Genomic DNA, 14,299 nt, shown 5'->3' with positions numbered 1-14,299 from the left:
ACCGGCAGATAAGAAAGGGAGGCCCAGTCTCTTGGGTAGTACCCCAAGGGAGACTTTGGAAGCCTGGGGCCTCCCTCACGTATTAGCTTCCTTGCATGGGCTACCATGGGAGCCTGAGTCACTACCTAGAGCACTTTTTTCCAGCAAAAAGAACCTAAAGTTCAAAATCCATGTTCAGAACATGACCCCATCTGTGTGCTGGAGTTGGCTTGAAGAGCTTTATTTGACTTCCCAACATCCCTAGAATGTTGGCATCACTCAACAAGCCAGCCCGGGATAAGAATGGAGCCCAAGGCCTCTGACTGCCATTCCTGGCACTTAGCCTCCACATTCAATCCTCAAAGGAGACCCGAAATTTCTTTGCCATTGTCTCATCACTGCCGTGGCTTTTCCTATTAAACAGTGGATTATTCTCATTACTGGGGATTGGTGCAACTTGCGCCAGTGACTTCCCATGGCCATATCCCACTCCACACCAACAGCTGCAAGTGTTTGGGGCTAAGACCACACTTCCTCCAAGGAGAGGCTAGGGCATCATTGCCCTCTGAACAGTCTCTGGCTCTTGCCATCCTCAGAATTCAGGAACCTGAGCCAGGACAAAGCCCGAGTATTATGTCCCACCTACACAGGGCACAGGAAAAATTCCCCCTCCTACCCCTCCCCCGGCTCTGAAACCAAGCAGGGCATCCTTCTGGCAAGCGACACCTCTGTTGGTAACCAGAGATCAGGTGACAGGGAAGTTGTCAGTGTGATTTGTGACAGATCTCACTAATCTCGTCCCAGGGGGATGAGTCAGGAGATTATCTTACACACATGGGAACAAACTTTAAGACCCAGGACATCTCTGCTTCCTGCTTCTAAACTGGTTTGGGCTGTTTCCTCATCTACAGTCTGACTTTTGGAAAAACAAGTTTAGCCCATACCCATCCATGCCCCATGGAGGTTTGGGAGCCAGCAGGGATCCAAGATGGAAGAGGATGGGCCGCAAGTAAATGTCATTTGCTCTTTATTATTATTCATTATCTTCTTGTACAGAAAGAGACAAAATTTAACAGCTAAATCAACAATTACAGAGAGAGAGAGAAACCAGAAGCAAGTTTGTTTGTTGCCCCCAGGCTCCAGTGAAATCCTGACATATCACTGAATGTACAGATTTCCCAGCTGACGTGGGTCAACACATGAATACAAGCACAGTTTAAAGTGGTACCAAAATTAATCCATTTCACAGTAATCATGTCTATAAGCTCAGCTGCACATATCAGGGCTTCCACTGTCACAAATTCACGATCACAGAGTGAAATAGCAGGTGTGTTCAGGCCTGGGAAAGTGGCATCCATAAGGGGAGACAGATTGGGAGGCAAAAGCAGCTGTAGGATTTGTCCCAATCTTGAATTTCTGTGTTAATGCTCAGGCTGGGGGCGGGAGAAGGGCAGGCGCTGTTCACCAGTCAGATATCTCGGGACAGTGGAACAACTGTTGAGGCGTTGAGCCCGAGGGGTGTGCTGTTTGGATCTCTTTGTCAGAAAAATTCTTGCTAGAGAGAGACTCACCGCCCACAGCCTGCCAAAGGAAAAGCTGGGGCGAATGATGGGAGTGGCCGGTCTGTTAGTGAAACATCTGCTTTACAGAATATTTAGCAAGATACACAGTTATATTACTTTAAATTGCAGTCTAGTTCACAAACTATGTTATTCACAGGGTAAACAAAAGAGTAGAATGAAAAGCTGCAATACTCAACATCCCCACAATGGAGAGAGAACAAGAGAGCAACCTGTACAGAAAGAGCCTCACATGTGAGAGCTGCTGAACCCAAAGCCGAAGGCACAGGGAAGGGATCCTAAATATCTTGAGCCTCATATTTGAAAAAGGTACTCACTTTAAACTAGATCCCTCTTACACACATGACCCTGCAAATTGACTAAAGGGAAGAATATTTCCAACATTTCTATGGAGCAAGAATCACAGATACCATGAATTATCTTAAGTCGTGATTTTCTCTAAGTTCTGAATTAGTGGGCTTCAAATTAATGGGCTTTTATCATAGTTGCAGGCAGTCTGATTACAGTACTTTTAAATTAGCTAATTATACTGATTAGCATGAGTAGAGTTCAGTGGGGAGGATGTGCTTGTTTCTGAATTGACGCAATCCTGAAATGGAGCTTCATTATTCATCAAGCTGAAAAGCAGCCGAGACCAGCAGCTTTGCTGCCCAGCTCTCCATCTCAGCCTTGAACGTGAGGGCACATACATGAGACACAGCACACACGCATACTCCTAGAAAGACAGAGCGGAGGTGAGTAAGAGAGTCTCTCCTGATGATCTCTCTCTCTCGGACAAAAGAACAATCTAAAGGCAGTGTTGATTTTTTAATCCTTCTTGTGGGATGCCATTTGGTTGTCAAAAGATCAACCCTCAGCCAGAGAGGAACCATCTGGCTCCAACTCCTTAACAAAAAGACACTTTCCTGTCCTGAATTCCTCATATTCGGGCTACCAAAAAGACAACATCCAACATATTGGGCAGATTCCTGTTTTCCAAAGCACCCTAAGGAATTCACACTAATGGCAGTGGGATTCGCAGGTAGAAGAGGAGGCCCCTGGCCTCCAGGTCAGACTGCTCAGTGTTGTGTTTCCATTGGCCAGGGCGCCACGCAGCTGTGCTGCTGCTGCACACGCCGGGCACGTGTGCGCTCCACTCTTTCTCTTGTGCTTTCGTTTAGAAAACCCCAAGCGATGGGGAGCGGCAGGGGAGGGACAGGATTGTGATTCTTGTTTTAAAAAGTCTTCAAAAGTTTTTTTTGAAAACAAGTGACAGTCATATTTCAAGGAACTTTTTAAAGCCTTTTCTTTTTTTTTTTAATGAAAAATATCTAAATAACCAGCCCCGCCATTCCCAAAGTCAATAGTCAGACATCTTTCCACCAAAAAAATATATAAATAAATAAAAGGGCCCAGGAGTGCTCAGATTTCCATCAGCTGCTGACACCCACAGAACAGGAGCGGAGGCTGGGGACACCACACCCACAGGGCATGTGAGTGGAGGGTCCCACAGGGAGGAGCCCACCGGATGGAGCGGCTTCATCTTCTTCCAAAGCCTTTCGTGAATGGGGGCAGAAGGTGGTGACTTTGGGGGACTTTGACAGCTAATCTAGGCTTTCCTTGCTCAGGGCCCTGTCATCAGGCTCCCCAGCCCCAGGAGGTGACATCCCTCCCTTCAGACGGGAACTCTCCTGGTACAAATATAGCCACACACGAGCTATTGTTTCAGATAAGCATGTGAGAAAAGGCAACGTGCACACATGTACATACATACACACGCACACACATACACACAAGTCCAACAACAAAACTGTGGCTACTGCAGAGTTAGCATTGTATCAAATGAATGTCCATAAAAGACAGAATTTGAAAAGATATGTACAGGGCATTTGTGAAAGCCAAATTGCACCGCGAGGAGTTACGACCACTGTGTACTATACAGTCTTTTTTCTACAATATACTGCAAAAAACATCCCAGAGACCACAACGGCAACCCCACCTGGAAGCATCTGAACCGGAGAGTGCAGCACCTGAAGGACATGTGCTGCCCTCCACCGGGCCAGGCTCCTGCTTCTCGCTCTCTCCCATCTCCACCCAGCCGCAAACTACCCAGCAGCTTGGCAGGGAAGGGTTCAACAGGTGCCAAAGGCAGCAGACATTCCTTGGCATACTCCCTTTGGCTCTGGTCAGTGGGGCCCATGCTATCCAATCAGTGGGAAGGAGACACATAGGGGTAAGTGTCTTCCCCCATGCTCCCAAGTCACACGCAGGCACCTGCCTGAGGAAATGTTGGGAGAGCAGGGGCTGGTCCTAGAGCTGCAGGCTGGCCCAGGTCCTCCAACATGGCCAAATAGGATTGACTCCAGCCTCCATCATGGAAAAAGCAGGGGCCTTTTGGGCTGAAAATGTCTTTGCGAGGAAGGGCAGGAGTGCAGTGCTAGAGGCCCAGAGGGAGGAAAAGAGAAAGGAAGGAAAGGTGGAATGCCACCTGGTCAGCACCTCTGGCATCAGGGAGCTCTTGGGGGAGGGGTAAGGAGACAGAAAGTGTCAACTGGCAGGAGATTGACTCCCCAGGTTGAGACTCAACATCAGAGTCATATGAAGGCCTCCACTAAGACTGTTCCCCTATAACTTACACATTTCTAGAAGAATCTTCCTAAGGGCAAACTGCACTGGCTCCCTGGTGCTTGAAGCACTGCACAGGCATTAGCTCAGTCAGCCTCCAACGGGCCTGTGAGGTAGGGGGAAGGATGGAAAACCCTAGCCACAGGGTTGAGTTGTCCAAGCTGGTGGCCTCACTGGGATAAGAACACAAGCCTCCTGACTTGAAGCCTGTGCACAGGACTGGAGGGGCCTCCAGAAGTCATCTGTGGCCTGAAGGCAGGGCTGCGTTCGAAGAAGGAGGCCCGAGGCCCGCCCTGGAGAGCTGTTTAGACAGAAAGAAGCTTGTCTTCTCACTGGGTTTTAACCTGCTGTGGTTGCTAATAGACCCTGGCTGTGCACTCTTTTGGGCCCCACAAAAATTTGCTACATTTTTTAAAGCACCACAGAGGAAAAATGGTTTGGCGCTGAGGCCAGGAGGATGGAGATGAAGGGGTGGGGGGAGGTGGTGTCCACAGCGTCTTTTGCTTGGTCCTTGACAGTCACGGGGCAGGTCACCTCTGCCCCACTGCTGTCCGAAGCCTTGCTGAAATGGGGAGGTGGACACAGAAAGGGGTTACTAAAAATGGCCCAGCACCTGGCAACGACAGAGCAAAGACCAGATGGGCTTTGACCCAGGTCACGGACTTCCCTATCTCCCCCGCAAGGAAATTTCTAAAAAGGGACACTTCAGGATCTTCTCTCCAGGTAGGGCACCATCACTAAAGAGCAATCAGCCATCTGAAACTCAGTGCACCTACTCGTAAAAAGAGACGTATCCTAAAAGTTCAAAGCCAGAGAGCACGGTGCTGAGGAGGCCAAGTTTGTGGGTTTAATCGTCCTGTGGGCCAGTCGATGTCACAAAGAGAAAACTCCAGCTCTCTGCCCCAGCCTGTACCCCAACCATTCAGAGGCCACAGGTTCCACAGGCAGGGTCAAGAGCGTCGGTTTTCCCAGGGCTATGATTGGGTTCATGCCAGTGGGTAGCGGTTTTAGCACAGCCAGTACACGTGTCTGGAGAGCCAAGGTCTGGGGGAGGCCAAGCACACTAGACCCAGAGCTACTGTCCAGGATGGCAAAGTTCACATGGGCCCCCTGCTCAATCTGGGGGAGGTAGCTCTGCCAGCCAGGCCCCTGCCTCCCATCTTTCACACACCCTGTCCTCCTTCCAGGCTTCTCCAGACATTCCTTTTAACCTGGTCAGGAAAGTGGGGGTGGGGTTGGGAGAGAGGGGTGTCACAGATCTGTGCGGCTGATTTCCCTCAGCCTCTTATGAATGGCCCAGGTTATATTGTTGTGTTTTATTGTGTTCATTATTTATTTGTTATTACTTTTCATTTTTTCAGTTCTTGTCTTTGTCCTCAAAATGTAAGCAAGGACAGAAAGCACGGACTGTCAAGGAAATAGGGTACTGAAGGGCTGGCTTCTCTCGCTCACCTCTGGCCCAGGATTCCAGACACAGGCAGGTCTCCAGCCAGCTGCGTAGCCCCGGGGCCCAAGCCTATGGACATTCTGGCCACAATCAACTCAATAGGGTGATTCCTTTGGCATCAGAGAAGCCAGTCCCTGACAGAAGGACAGGATGGCAAGGGTGCAGGGGCTTCTGGAGGAGCTGGGCTCTCTGGCCTGTGGCTCTCCCCAGGGGCTTTGACGCATGCGTGTTTCCTACCCCCTCCACCTATCTCTGACAACTGACTTCCTACAAATCCACGGTTAGGAAATTATTTGGCAACAAGGAGGCTAAGGCTGTTTTGTGGTGGCACAGTCTTTAAAAAGTTAAAAAGAAAATAGGAGACCCCTAAAAGAGGCTTTCACATTGGACAGGACACAAGTCCCACTACTTGTCTGAGCCAGGGTTGGCGGCCACTATCTCCTCATACTTCGGGGGTGGGTCGCTGTAAGAGACACTCGCCTCCTCACTGCTGCTCTCCTGGGGTGCAGTCACCTCCTCATAGGATGGGGGAGGGGTGGCACTGGACAGTCTGGAGAGGGCGAGCTCAGGGAGGTAGAGGGTGCTCTCGAGGCGGACTGTAGTTCTGCCCCCCCGACTGGGCCCTAGTGCCACCTGCGGGTTGCTCCCTGCCTCCCGGTGCCCAGAGGACTCCCCTTGGCTATGCACAGTGCCCCGGTACACCATGACCCGGGGCAGACTGTGCCCAGCGCGACTGGCTAGGTACCGGTTTTGAGCATACGAGGGGTGATGACGAGTGGCTTTCTGCAGCTGGCACCTCCAGATGATGAACAAGGCGATGACAATCAGCAACGCCACCCCTAGAAGGGGCACCACCACGTACATGGCATCCGAGCTTTGTGCGGGGTCTCGGACTGAGTAGACTGCATTTGGGTACCCCTTCCAGAACTCCATCTACAAAAGAATAAGAAAAGCCACTTATACTTACACACAAGAGTCATGCCCCAGGTGGACCTCAGAGCCCTTCAGCAAGTCAGGTATTATGTTCAGCGGGACCTGCAGCTGCTCCCCACCCTGCTCCAGCTGACCGGTCTATTAGAGAGCTATTAGAGAGGCTATGGAATGCACCAAGGACAATGGGCATGGCTCCCAAGTGAGGAGGCCCCCAGAGGCAGGCAGATGGGACTCTGTTCTTGTATGGCCCCACTGGCCCTGCCTTGGATGGGGCTGGCTTTTTCCTTCATTGCTTCTGATTCGTCTGAGATGCCAAGGCCTGCTCTGGTTATCCCTGAGACTAACTCTGCTCCCAGCCCCAGCCCCAGAGCAGTACATGCCGTTTTCTCTTTGTCCTCAAACACCTCCTTGACCTCCTCGTAGCTGCAGATCTCCTCCATGCACTCCCGCTCGATGGTACCCTGGCGCAGCTCCTCCAGGAACTCATTGGCACGAGGGAACCGCTTCAGGACCGAATGGGCGTTCTTGGCCTCCAGAAACACTGAGGAGAGAGCTGCACTGAGGCCTGGAATGGGGAGAGGCCCAGGGGCTCCTTCAGACCAGACTCAGCCCAGGCACAGAAGCACAATGATGGAAGGAAGTAAGACACAGCCAGCAGGCAAGACACCATCCCAGACATGGCTGGCCCTTTGTAAAAGAGATAGAAGGGCTGACTTTCTGTGACACCATGATGCATCTCCTAGAATCCCATGGACCCAACAAGACTCAGGCCTCTGGTGCTATGGAGGAATGTGGGATCCGACTGAGAGGGAAGTGTATGCTGCATAGGACCAAGGGGCACGAAGGATTTGGGGCATTGTAGTCATCAGTGAAAAAGTTCCCAGTATCTTCCACCTCACCTCAAAGAGTGAAAATCAGAGCCCTTATCATGAGAATTCATACCCCTTTGAAGCTGATGCTGGTGAAAAATACCAAATAGCCCCACAAGACTCTACCAGGGTGGGGTCCCTCCAGCTGAATGGCCACCTGTGCCATCAGCTTGCCTAGCATCAATAGCCTTGCCTGAGATAGTCTAGTACAAATGCAGGCTGGGGTAGATCAAGGGACTGGATGCACATGAACCTGAGAGTGCCTCTGGGAGGGCGGGTAGCAGGGTCTAGGTGGAGGATCTAAGCCTTTGTAGACTGGGTGCAGATGCCTCCTGCAAAAACGTCTTTGAGTGGCAGCTACATCCACCTATTGCAAAGGAAGAAACCCAGCTACGGTTAGGCTGACTAGCATGGCATGAGCTATGCACCCCCATAAACGTGAGCTGAGACTTTAGACGATGAGAGAAGAGGTAACACCTGCTCCTGGTATTCCCCTGGAGGCAGGACTTCCTAATTCTCACGTCAGCCAGCCCCTCTTGGTGCCCAGGCAGGTAGGGCTTTGCCAGCAGGCAGGCAGGCAGGCAGGCAAGCACCCTTCCCCAGGCCCCACGGCCTGTCAGATTAGTTTCTCCACAGCGACCTGGGTAGGTGCACATCTACAAGTGAGCACATGTTCCAGAAGGGAGTCAAAGAGTTGAGAGGGGAAAGCTGCAACCCAGACGAGCAGACAAGGGCCACCAGGACACCCCAGGGAAGGACCTGAAAGGTGCACACGCACCTTTCCCATGAGCCCCTAGGCACGGCCTTCCACCACTCGGCCTGGGCCCGGAAAAACTCACCTGCCATGGTGCTCCCTCAGATCCAGCGTCTCACTTGCCTGGCAAAGAAGAAAAGCAGAGTCACGGTAAAATCACACCCCCAAACCCACAGCGCACCCTCTTGGCCCTGGGATGTGACTCCCATGCCCACTGGCCTGGTCAAAGTTCAAAGCGGCCCCTTAGGAGGCAGAGGCCCCTCTGTGCAGCCTCTCACAGTACTGCTTCCTGTCCTTCCCCGAGCTCTCCTCCAGAGCCCCCGAGGCCCAGCAGAGCCCAGAGCACATCTTCCAGCTATTTCCTCCAAGAACACATTCTGAGAGTCTAGAAGACCTAAGGGTTGACTTTTTTCTTTAAAAAAGAAAAACTCCTAAAGACCGAGGCTCCTCCTTCCTTGCTTCCCTCAACAAATCTTTGCACTTTTGAGTCAGAAAGGACTTCAGAGAGACAAGGACTTAGATGAGGTCAAGCAAACCAGCAGTGACAGAGACAGGACCCGGTTTTGGAACTAATTTTGCTCATGAGGCAAATCCCAGATACCTCTAATGACAAGCACGTTCCTTGAAAACAGGCAGTTAAGACGGCACCAACAACCATCTCCAAAGTCATGGCCCAAACCCAGATGACCTGCTGTGTTCGTCTTCACCAGACAGGGTGGCAAGGATCTCCCGAAACCAGTCATCTCTCCTCTCTTTGCATTGAAGAAAACTGCAGCCGAGTACCAAGACATTGATTGACAGGATGAAAACTGAGATACTAACTAGACGCAAGCGTTGCCTCAAATGTGAGTTACCATCTGAAAGCCTCCTGCTCAGGAATTATCCAGCCAGTATGTAAACCACAGCCACAGCACACTGCCATCCCCAACACCCACTCTCACTCCTGCACAGATTCCAGAGCACTGGCCAAGCTGTCCACATCTGGGAGCAATCACTCCGCAGCTCCCCTCCCAGGCAGAAGCTCTGGATTTATGACTGACTGGATGCAAGACATGTGAATGGTGGCGCTCATTATGCTCCCCTTTTAGCCTAGGCTGCCAGGAAGTTCAGCGTTAACATTGACCATCAAGCACAGGCGCCCTGGAAGCCCAGCTGTTAAGCACATATGCTTGTCCCCTGCGACGTGGTATACACTTTTCTATTTACGTTTTCAGAGTCTTATGTCTATTTAAAATATATCTTCTAATCCTTTGGGCAAACAGGTAGAATATAAATCACAAATAAAATTAAAACTAAAGGAAAAACAGAAAATCTAAAATCTATCTATGGAAACACCATATTGAGGGGGCTTTCCTCTTTCAAACTCCACAAGAATCCCATCCAATACTATCAACGTGTGACTTTGTCAACAGATGGGCCTGCCAGTGTGAGAAAAGTTGACCCTCAATATTGATGAGAATAAAGATGGAATATAATCTCATAACCCTGCTTCCATTACGGATCTCTGAGGTTCCCCTAGAGCCAATGCCAGTCATGTGGCAAGGGTGTGGGTGTGGCATGCCTAACAGCAAGGTTTTTGATTGAAGAAAAATGGAGCGGTTGTGTCAGGGTTTGAAAAGAATGAGTAAACGCTTTACTAATAACTGAAGAGAGAAAAATATATGTTTCATTGCTTATCAAAGAGAACTGCAGTGTTTTTTAAAAATTTTTATGTGGAAAAATTACGTAACAGCTTACATATAGCCACCTCTTGTCCCAAACACACCCGACTTTGGTGTGTGCACACCCACACATATCACAGCCCGGAATGTGTGCTATCCTGACACCTGCAAAAGTCATTAGCTCATTTTAAAGCTTCAAACAAGCCAGGAACTCCCCAAAACAGCTCACAAGACATGGCCCACTCCATTTACAATTCTGTAGCCACCGTCACTGCTGCTGCTGCTGCCACGAGGCCTTCTGCCCCTCCTTCCCCAAAATTTAGCGCCTGCTTCTTCCCCTATAAATACACCATCAATAGGCCGTTACTATGGCAACAGTGAGGAAGCGTGAGGGCTCCACGACAGAGAATGCTGCTGCAGTCACGCATGTATATGTCCCTCCTGCCCCTGGTGGATACTGTAAGGCTGATTGTAGGCCGGAGGAATTTTTAACCCACTCCCCACAGGAACACAGCTGAATCCTGAAGGCCTGGAAAGGAAGGAAGGCAGGGACTGGCCACCACAAAGACCTTCCTTAACCCCACCCCAGGCTGAAGCTTCCGAATCACAGCACTCTGGGACATGCTCCCAGACTCCCTCGCATGGGGACTGGCGGCCATCAGAGCACCTGGTGTCCCAAGACGTGGCCTCCAAACCACTTCTCCAAATCTTAGCCCTTATTTCCCTCACTCAGAACTGATCGCTAGGAAAGCTTCTGTGATCTCCAGATCTCATGACTCATCAACCCACCCAGTGACACGGAACTCCCAAATTACGCTCTAACTCAAACTCTGGGCCCTCCTTGTCCCCTTCCACTCATGCCAGCCCTGAAAGTGCCTGTCCTCGCCCACCGTCGCCCACCACCAGCGCCCTGCCCACCAACTCCTGCTTTTGGCTCAGCAACACTCTTCGCCCGGGTCTGCTCAAGACCCCCAACGCCTTGGCCCGGCCCGGCCTCCAGATCCTCCCCCAACAGTGCCCCGCGCCCAGCTCGGTGGCCCTGAACACCGAACCCTGCCCTCGGGGCTGGGGCGCCCAACCCAAACGGCCTCACCGTTCTCCGGGGCCCAGGAGGCGGACGCCCTGTTTGCGCACGCAGCCCGCCACCTCGCTGCTGCGCCTCTTCCAGCAGGGCCCCTGTCCCCGCCCACCTGCTCCCCGTCGGCCAAGCCCCCCGGCCCAGCCCAGCCGTTTCCTCCCTCCCTCCCTCTCCGCCCCGCTGCCCTCCCGCCGCCCCGGGCGCCCCGTTGCCTGCCCGGCAAGGGCCAAAGTGCTCCTGGAGCTCCCACCCCTCGCATTCGGGCTCCCAGGCCCTGCCCATTACCTCGGTACCCCCCTGCCCCTGCTCTCCTCTGGGGGCTCCGCCGCTGCCCGCCCCCCACACCCAGCAGCGCCAGGTCTGGCCTCGCGCCCCGCGCCTTGCGCGCCACCCTCGAGCGCCACGACCACCGTGCCCCGATCGCCAGGCCGCGATCGTCGCGCCGCACCGCGCACTCGGCCGCCAGGCCCAGGAGAGGAGAAGGGGTGGGGGCGACGGGAGCGGGCCGAGGGGGTAGGGAGGGCGGGCCGGCAAGCTGGGCCGGAGGGGCGGCGGCGCGCACCGAGCACCGCGCGCCCGCGCCCCACTCCGCCAGCGCCGCCCCTGCCCCCGCCCGTGCCGCCGGGGGGCGGGGCCTGGCCGGCGGGCCCGGGACGCGACAAGGACCCTCGGCCGAAGGCGTGGGCCTCGTCGTGCCCCCCGGCGCGGGCCCTCGGAAGCCCAGGCGCTGCAGCGGGCTCAGGTAGCCGCGCCCAAGACCAGCGCGCCAGGCGTCCCCGCGCAGCCCACCCCCCTAACTGTCCCCTAGCCCAGCTCACCTGTCATTCCGGCCGGCCCGCCCCCGAGTGCTAGCCGAGAAAAGTGAGGCGCAGGCCAGCAGCCTGGGCCCTCCTTGCCAGGGCTCCAGCGGGCCCGCAGAAGAAGGGCCGGGTCGAGGCCGCTTTCTGCCAATGACTGGGTGATCTTGGCTCCGTCACTTACTCCCCCCACCCTGCCCTGGGACGGCAGACTTCTCTCCTGTCAAATCTGGGAAATGGGGAGAATCCTGCCTCCCTCGCGGGGCTGCAGCAAAATAAAGGAGGAAATGAGCTTGGAAAACCCTTAAGGCACAGAAAGGGAAGAGGAAGGAATCTCCTGGGGCTGCAAGGGGAGCGTTGGCGTGGGGGCCCTCAAGAGGCTGCACTTTGGGAGGTTCAGCATGACAGGACGAGACGCTGGTAGCAAAGAAATGGCACTAGTCCAGGAAGAACCACACGACGTGGTGGACCGCTAAGAGAGGGCAGGACGTTTCGAGGGAGCTCAGGGTCTGGGTCTGCCAGAGCCTGGGCAGAGGCTCCTGCTGGGGTTTCAGGGCTCTTTTTGTTTTCTGCTCCTCTGGAGCCCAGCCCAGCCCAGCCCTGGAGTTGGCGCCCCCCTCCCCATTTGGTGTTTTTGGGCAGAATGAGCCTGAAAGGCGTGTTTGGAACTACCCTCTCCCCCATCCCAGGCAGAGAAACCCCAGCCTGTCCTGCCTACTGCGGATGGACGAAGGGACCGGAAAATAGGGGGGCAGGCCTCCTTCACCGGGGATGGAGCCTCTCCCAGTCCAGCTCCCCCTCTTCCTCCCCTTCCCCTGCTCCCAATGGAGCTTTCCCTTCCATCTCTGCCTTCTGTTTTCAGACTCCCCCATGGCTTGCTTGCTCTTCTGTGGCTGCAGGAGCCCTCCTTTCCCATGACAGACCCTCTAAGGTTACCCCCATAAAAGCAGGAAGAGTGCACCCCTTGGCCTGTGAGGTGGGCTTCCACAGAAAAAAATCAAGATAATCTGGGGAGGAGAATAGGGGTCCTCTGGTGCCCAAAGGGCTGTGTATGTTTTAGAGGCGTCCTCAGTTCAGGGGGAGAGAGCCTAGGCCTTGGCTGGGGTTGGAAACAGTTTGGTGCTCTTCAGGAAATTACTTCCCGGATCTCCTACTCCACCACTATGATTGCATTCTGATCATAACCACCATGTTCACAGGCTACTTCACACAGCTTTCAGTGTGAGGCAAGGATCTAGGGCTTCCGCTTTCCTCCTGGCACTCCCACCTAAGCTTCTGGCTCCAGCAACACTAGGCTACTTCTAGTTCCTGCTCGGCCCAGAATGCCTTTCCTCCCACTGTCAGCCTCTGTGTACTTGTATTCATTCTTCTCACATAGTTCAGATGACATCTCTACTCTGGGTCCTGCAGGATTCTCCGCCCCCACCCCTGTTGACTGTTCCATTCTCAGCGATCTGTCTGCAGAGACTATAAACACGGGGGCCTCTGTGGACACCAGGGGTGAGAAGGATTAAGAGCAGCTCCTCTGCAGTGTGCTGCCTGCTTTAGCCCTTTGTAGTACCACAGATCAGCTCCAGGATCTTCAGCAAGTTGACTTAACCTGTCTGCATCTCAGTTTCCTTGTCTGTCAAGCGAGAATGACAATAATATACTGCCTCAAACAGTGGTGAAGGGCAAATGGGATAATCATGTCAAGTGTACCTGGTGTTTAAGTATGAGCCTAATACATGTCAGCTTTTGCCTATCTCCAGCTGCATCGTGTCCATTTGGTTGCTCACTTGGGTTGCACACTTGCCTCCTCTATTTTGGGGCCAGGGACCTCGTCTCCTCATGTGTCCCTAGCATCCAACACAGAGCCTCATCCACAGCAGGCTTACCAGATGCTTGCAGAGCTGAGGCAGGAGAGGCTGGGCTGCAGTGAGGAGCTGCAGCGGGAGTCAGCCTTCCACTTACCACCGAGATGTTGTTGCCAACACCACCAGCAGCTCCGGCCCCTGCTTCCTCCCATGGGGGCCCTGAGTCTTGGCTTCCTCCGGATCCTCTTCAGAGGGCTTTCTAGCTCTCCTCAGGAAGACTCAAGGCAATCTCAGGGTCTGGCTGGGGAGAGCTACAATCTTCCTTCCCTCCCCACCACCTGATTTCAAATCTTGCTCTGAACACTCCTCCTCTGCACCAGGATGGAAAGGCCTTGGCCACTGGCTACTCTGCCTTGGCCAGGCACCAGGCAGTTTGGTGCACTCAATGGACTTTATTTTTCCAACCAAATCACAATTATTTTAGCTTCCCCCAGACTACTGGCACAGTTCAGATCCTCATTAACTGAATCCTGGAGAGATATTCCTTCTCCCCCATCTCTGTTACATCCAGCGTGCACCGTTCTCTGACCTGCTGCATTGGTGATCTCAACAAACACACCTTGGCACACATCAAAATCACATGTGTAGGGCACTAACAATTGTGGGAGGTCTCAGCTCCAAAAGAGTGTATGGTATAGTTGCTCATAATAAAAACAAAAAAGATGGCAAAAGACAGATCATATTTCAATAAAAATTCCCAATACAGTGCAAGAGGACAGACCTTCTACCCAAACTTGTCCA

The 14,299-nt window shown here is 53.1% G+C and overlaps 1 protein-coding gene across 6 annotated transcripts; it reads right to left on the bottom strand.

Annotated features, from left to right (window-relative positions):
• Positions 1-989: 989 nt before the first annotated feature.
• Positions 990-11,986, bottom strand: PRRG3 (proline rich and Gla domain 3). Of its 6 annotated transcripts, none has more exons than XM_070258694.1 (4): positions 11,724-11,986; positions 8,252-8,289; positions 6,924-7,108; positions 990-6,543 (listed from the first exon to the last, which is right to left on the bottom strand). In XM_070258694.1, the coding sequence occupies exons 2-4, from the start codon at positions 8,256-8,258 to the stop codon at positions 6,016-6,018; spliced, it is 720 nt and encodes a 239-aa protein (XP_070114795.1). In that variant the 5' UTR covers positions 8,259-8,289; positions 11,724-11,986; the 3' UTR covers positions 990-6,015. The 6 variants fall into 6 exon arrangements, with proteins under 6 accessions (XP_070114795.1, XP_023489006.1, XP_023489005.1 ...); XM_023633238.2 differs by having other exon boundaries at positions 6,924-7,084; XM_023633237.2 differs by lacking the exon at positions 11,724-11,986 and adding an exon at positions 11,191-11,522 and having other exon boundaries at positions 6,924-7,084.
• Between the last annotated feature and the right edge of the window lie 2,313 nt (positions 11,987-14,299).

This window comes from Equus caballus, chromosome X (genome assembly GCF_041296265.1).
Source record: "Equus caballus isolate H_3958 breed thoroughbred chromosome X, TB-T2T, whole genome shotgun sequence".
Lineage (NCBI taxonomy): Eukaryota > Metazoa > Chordata > Mammalia > Perissodactyla > Equidae > Equus > Equus caballus.
Note: the sequence above shows the minus strand (reverse complement) of the source record. Positions and strands in the feature narration are given on the sequence as shown.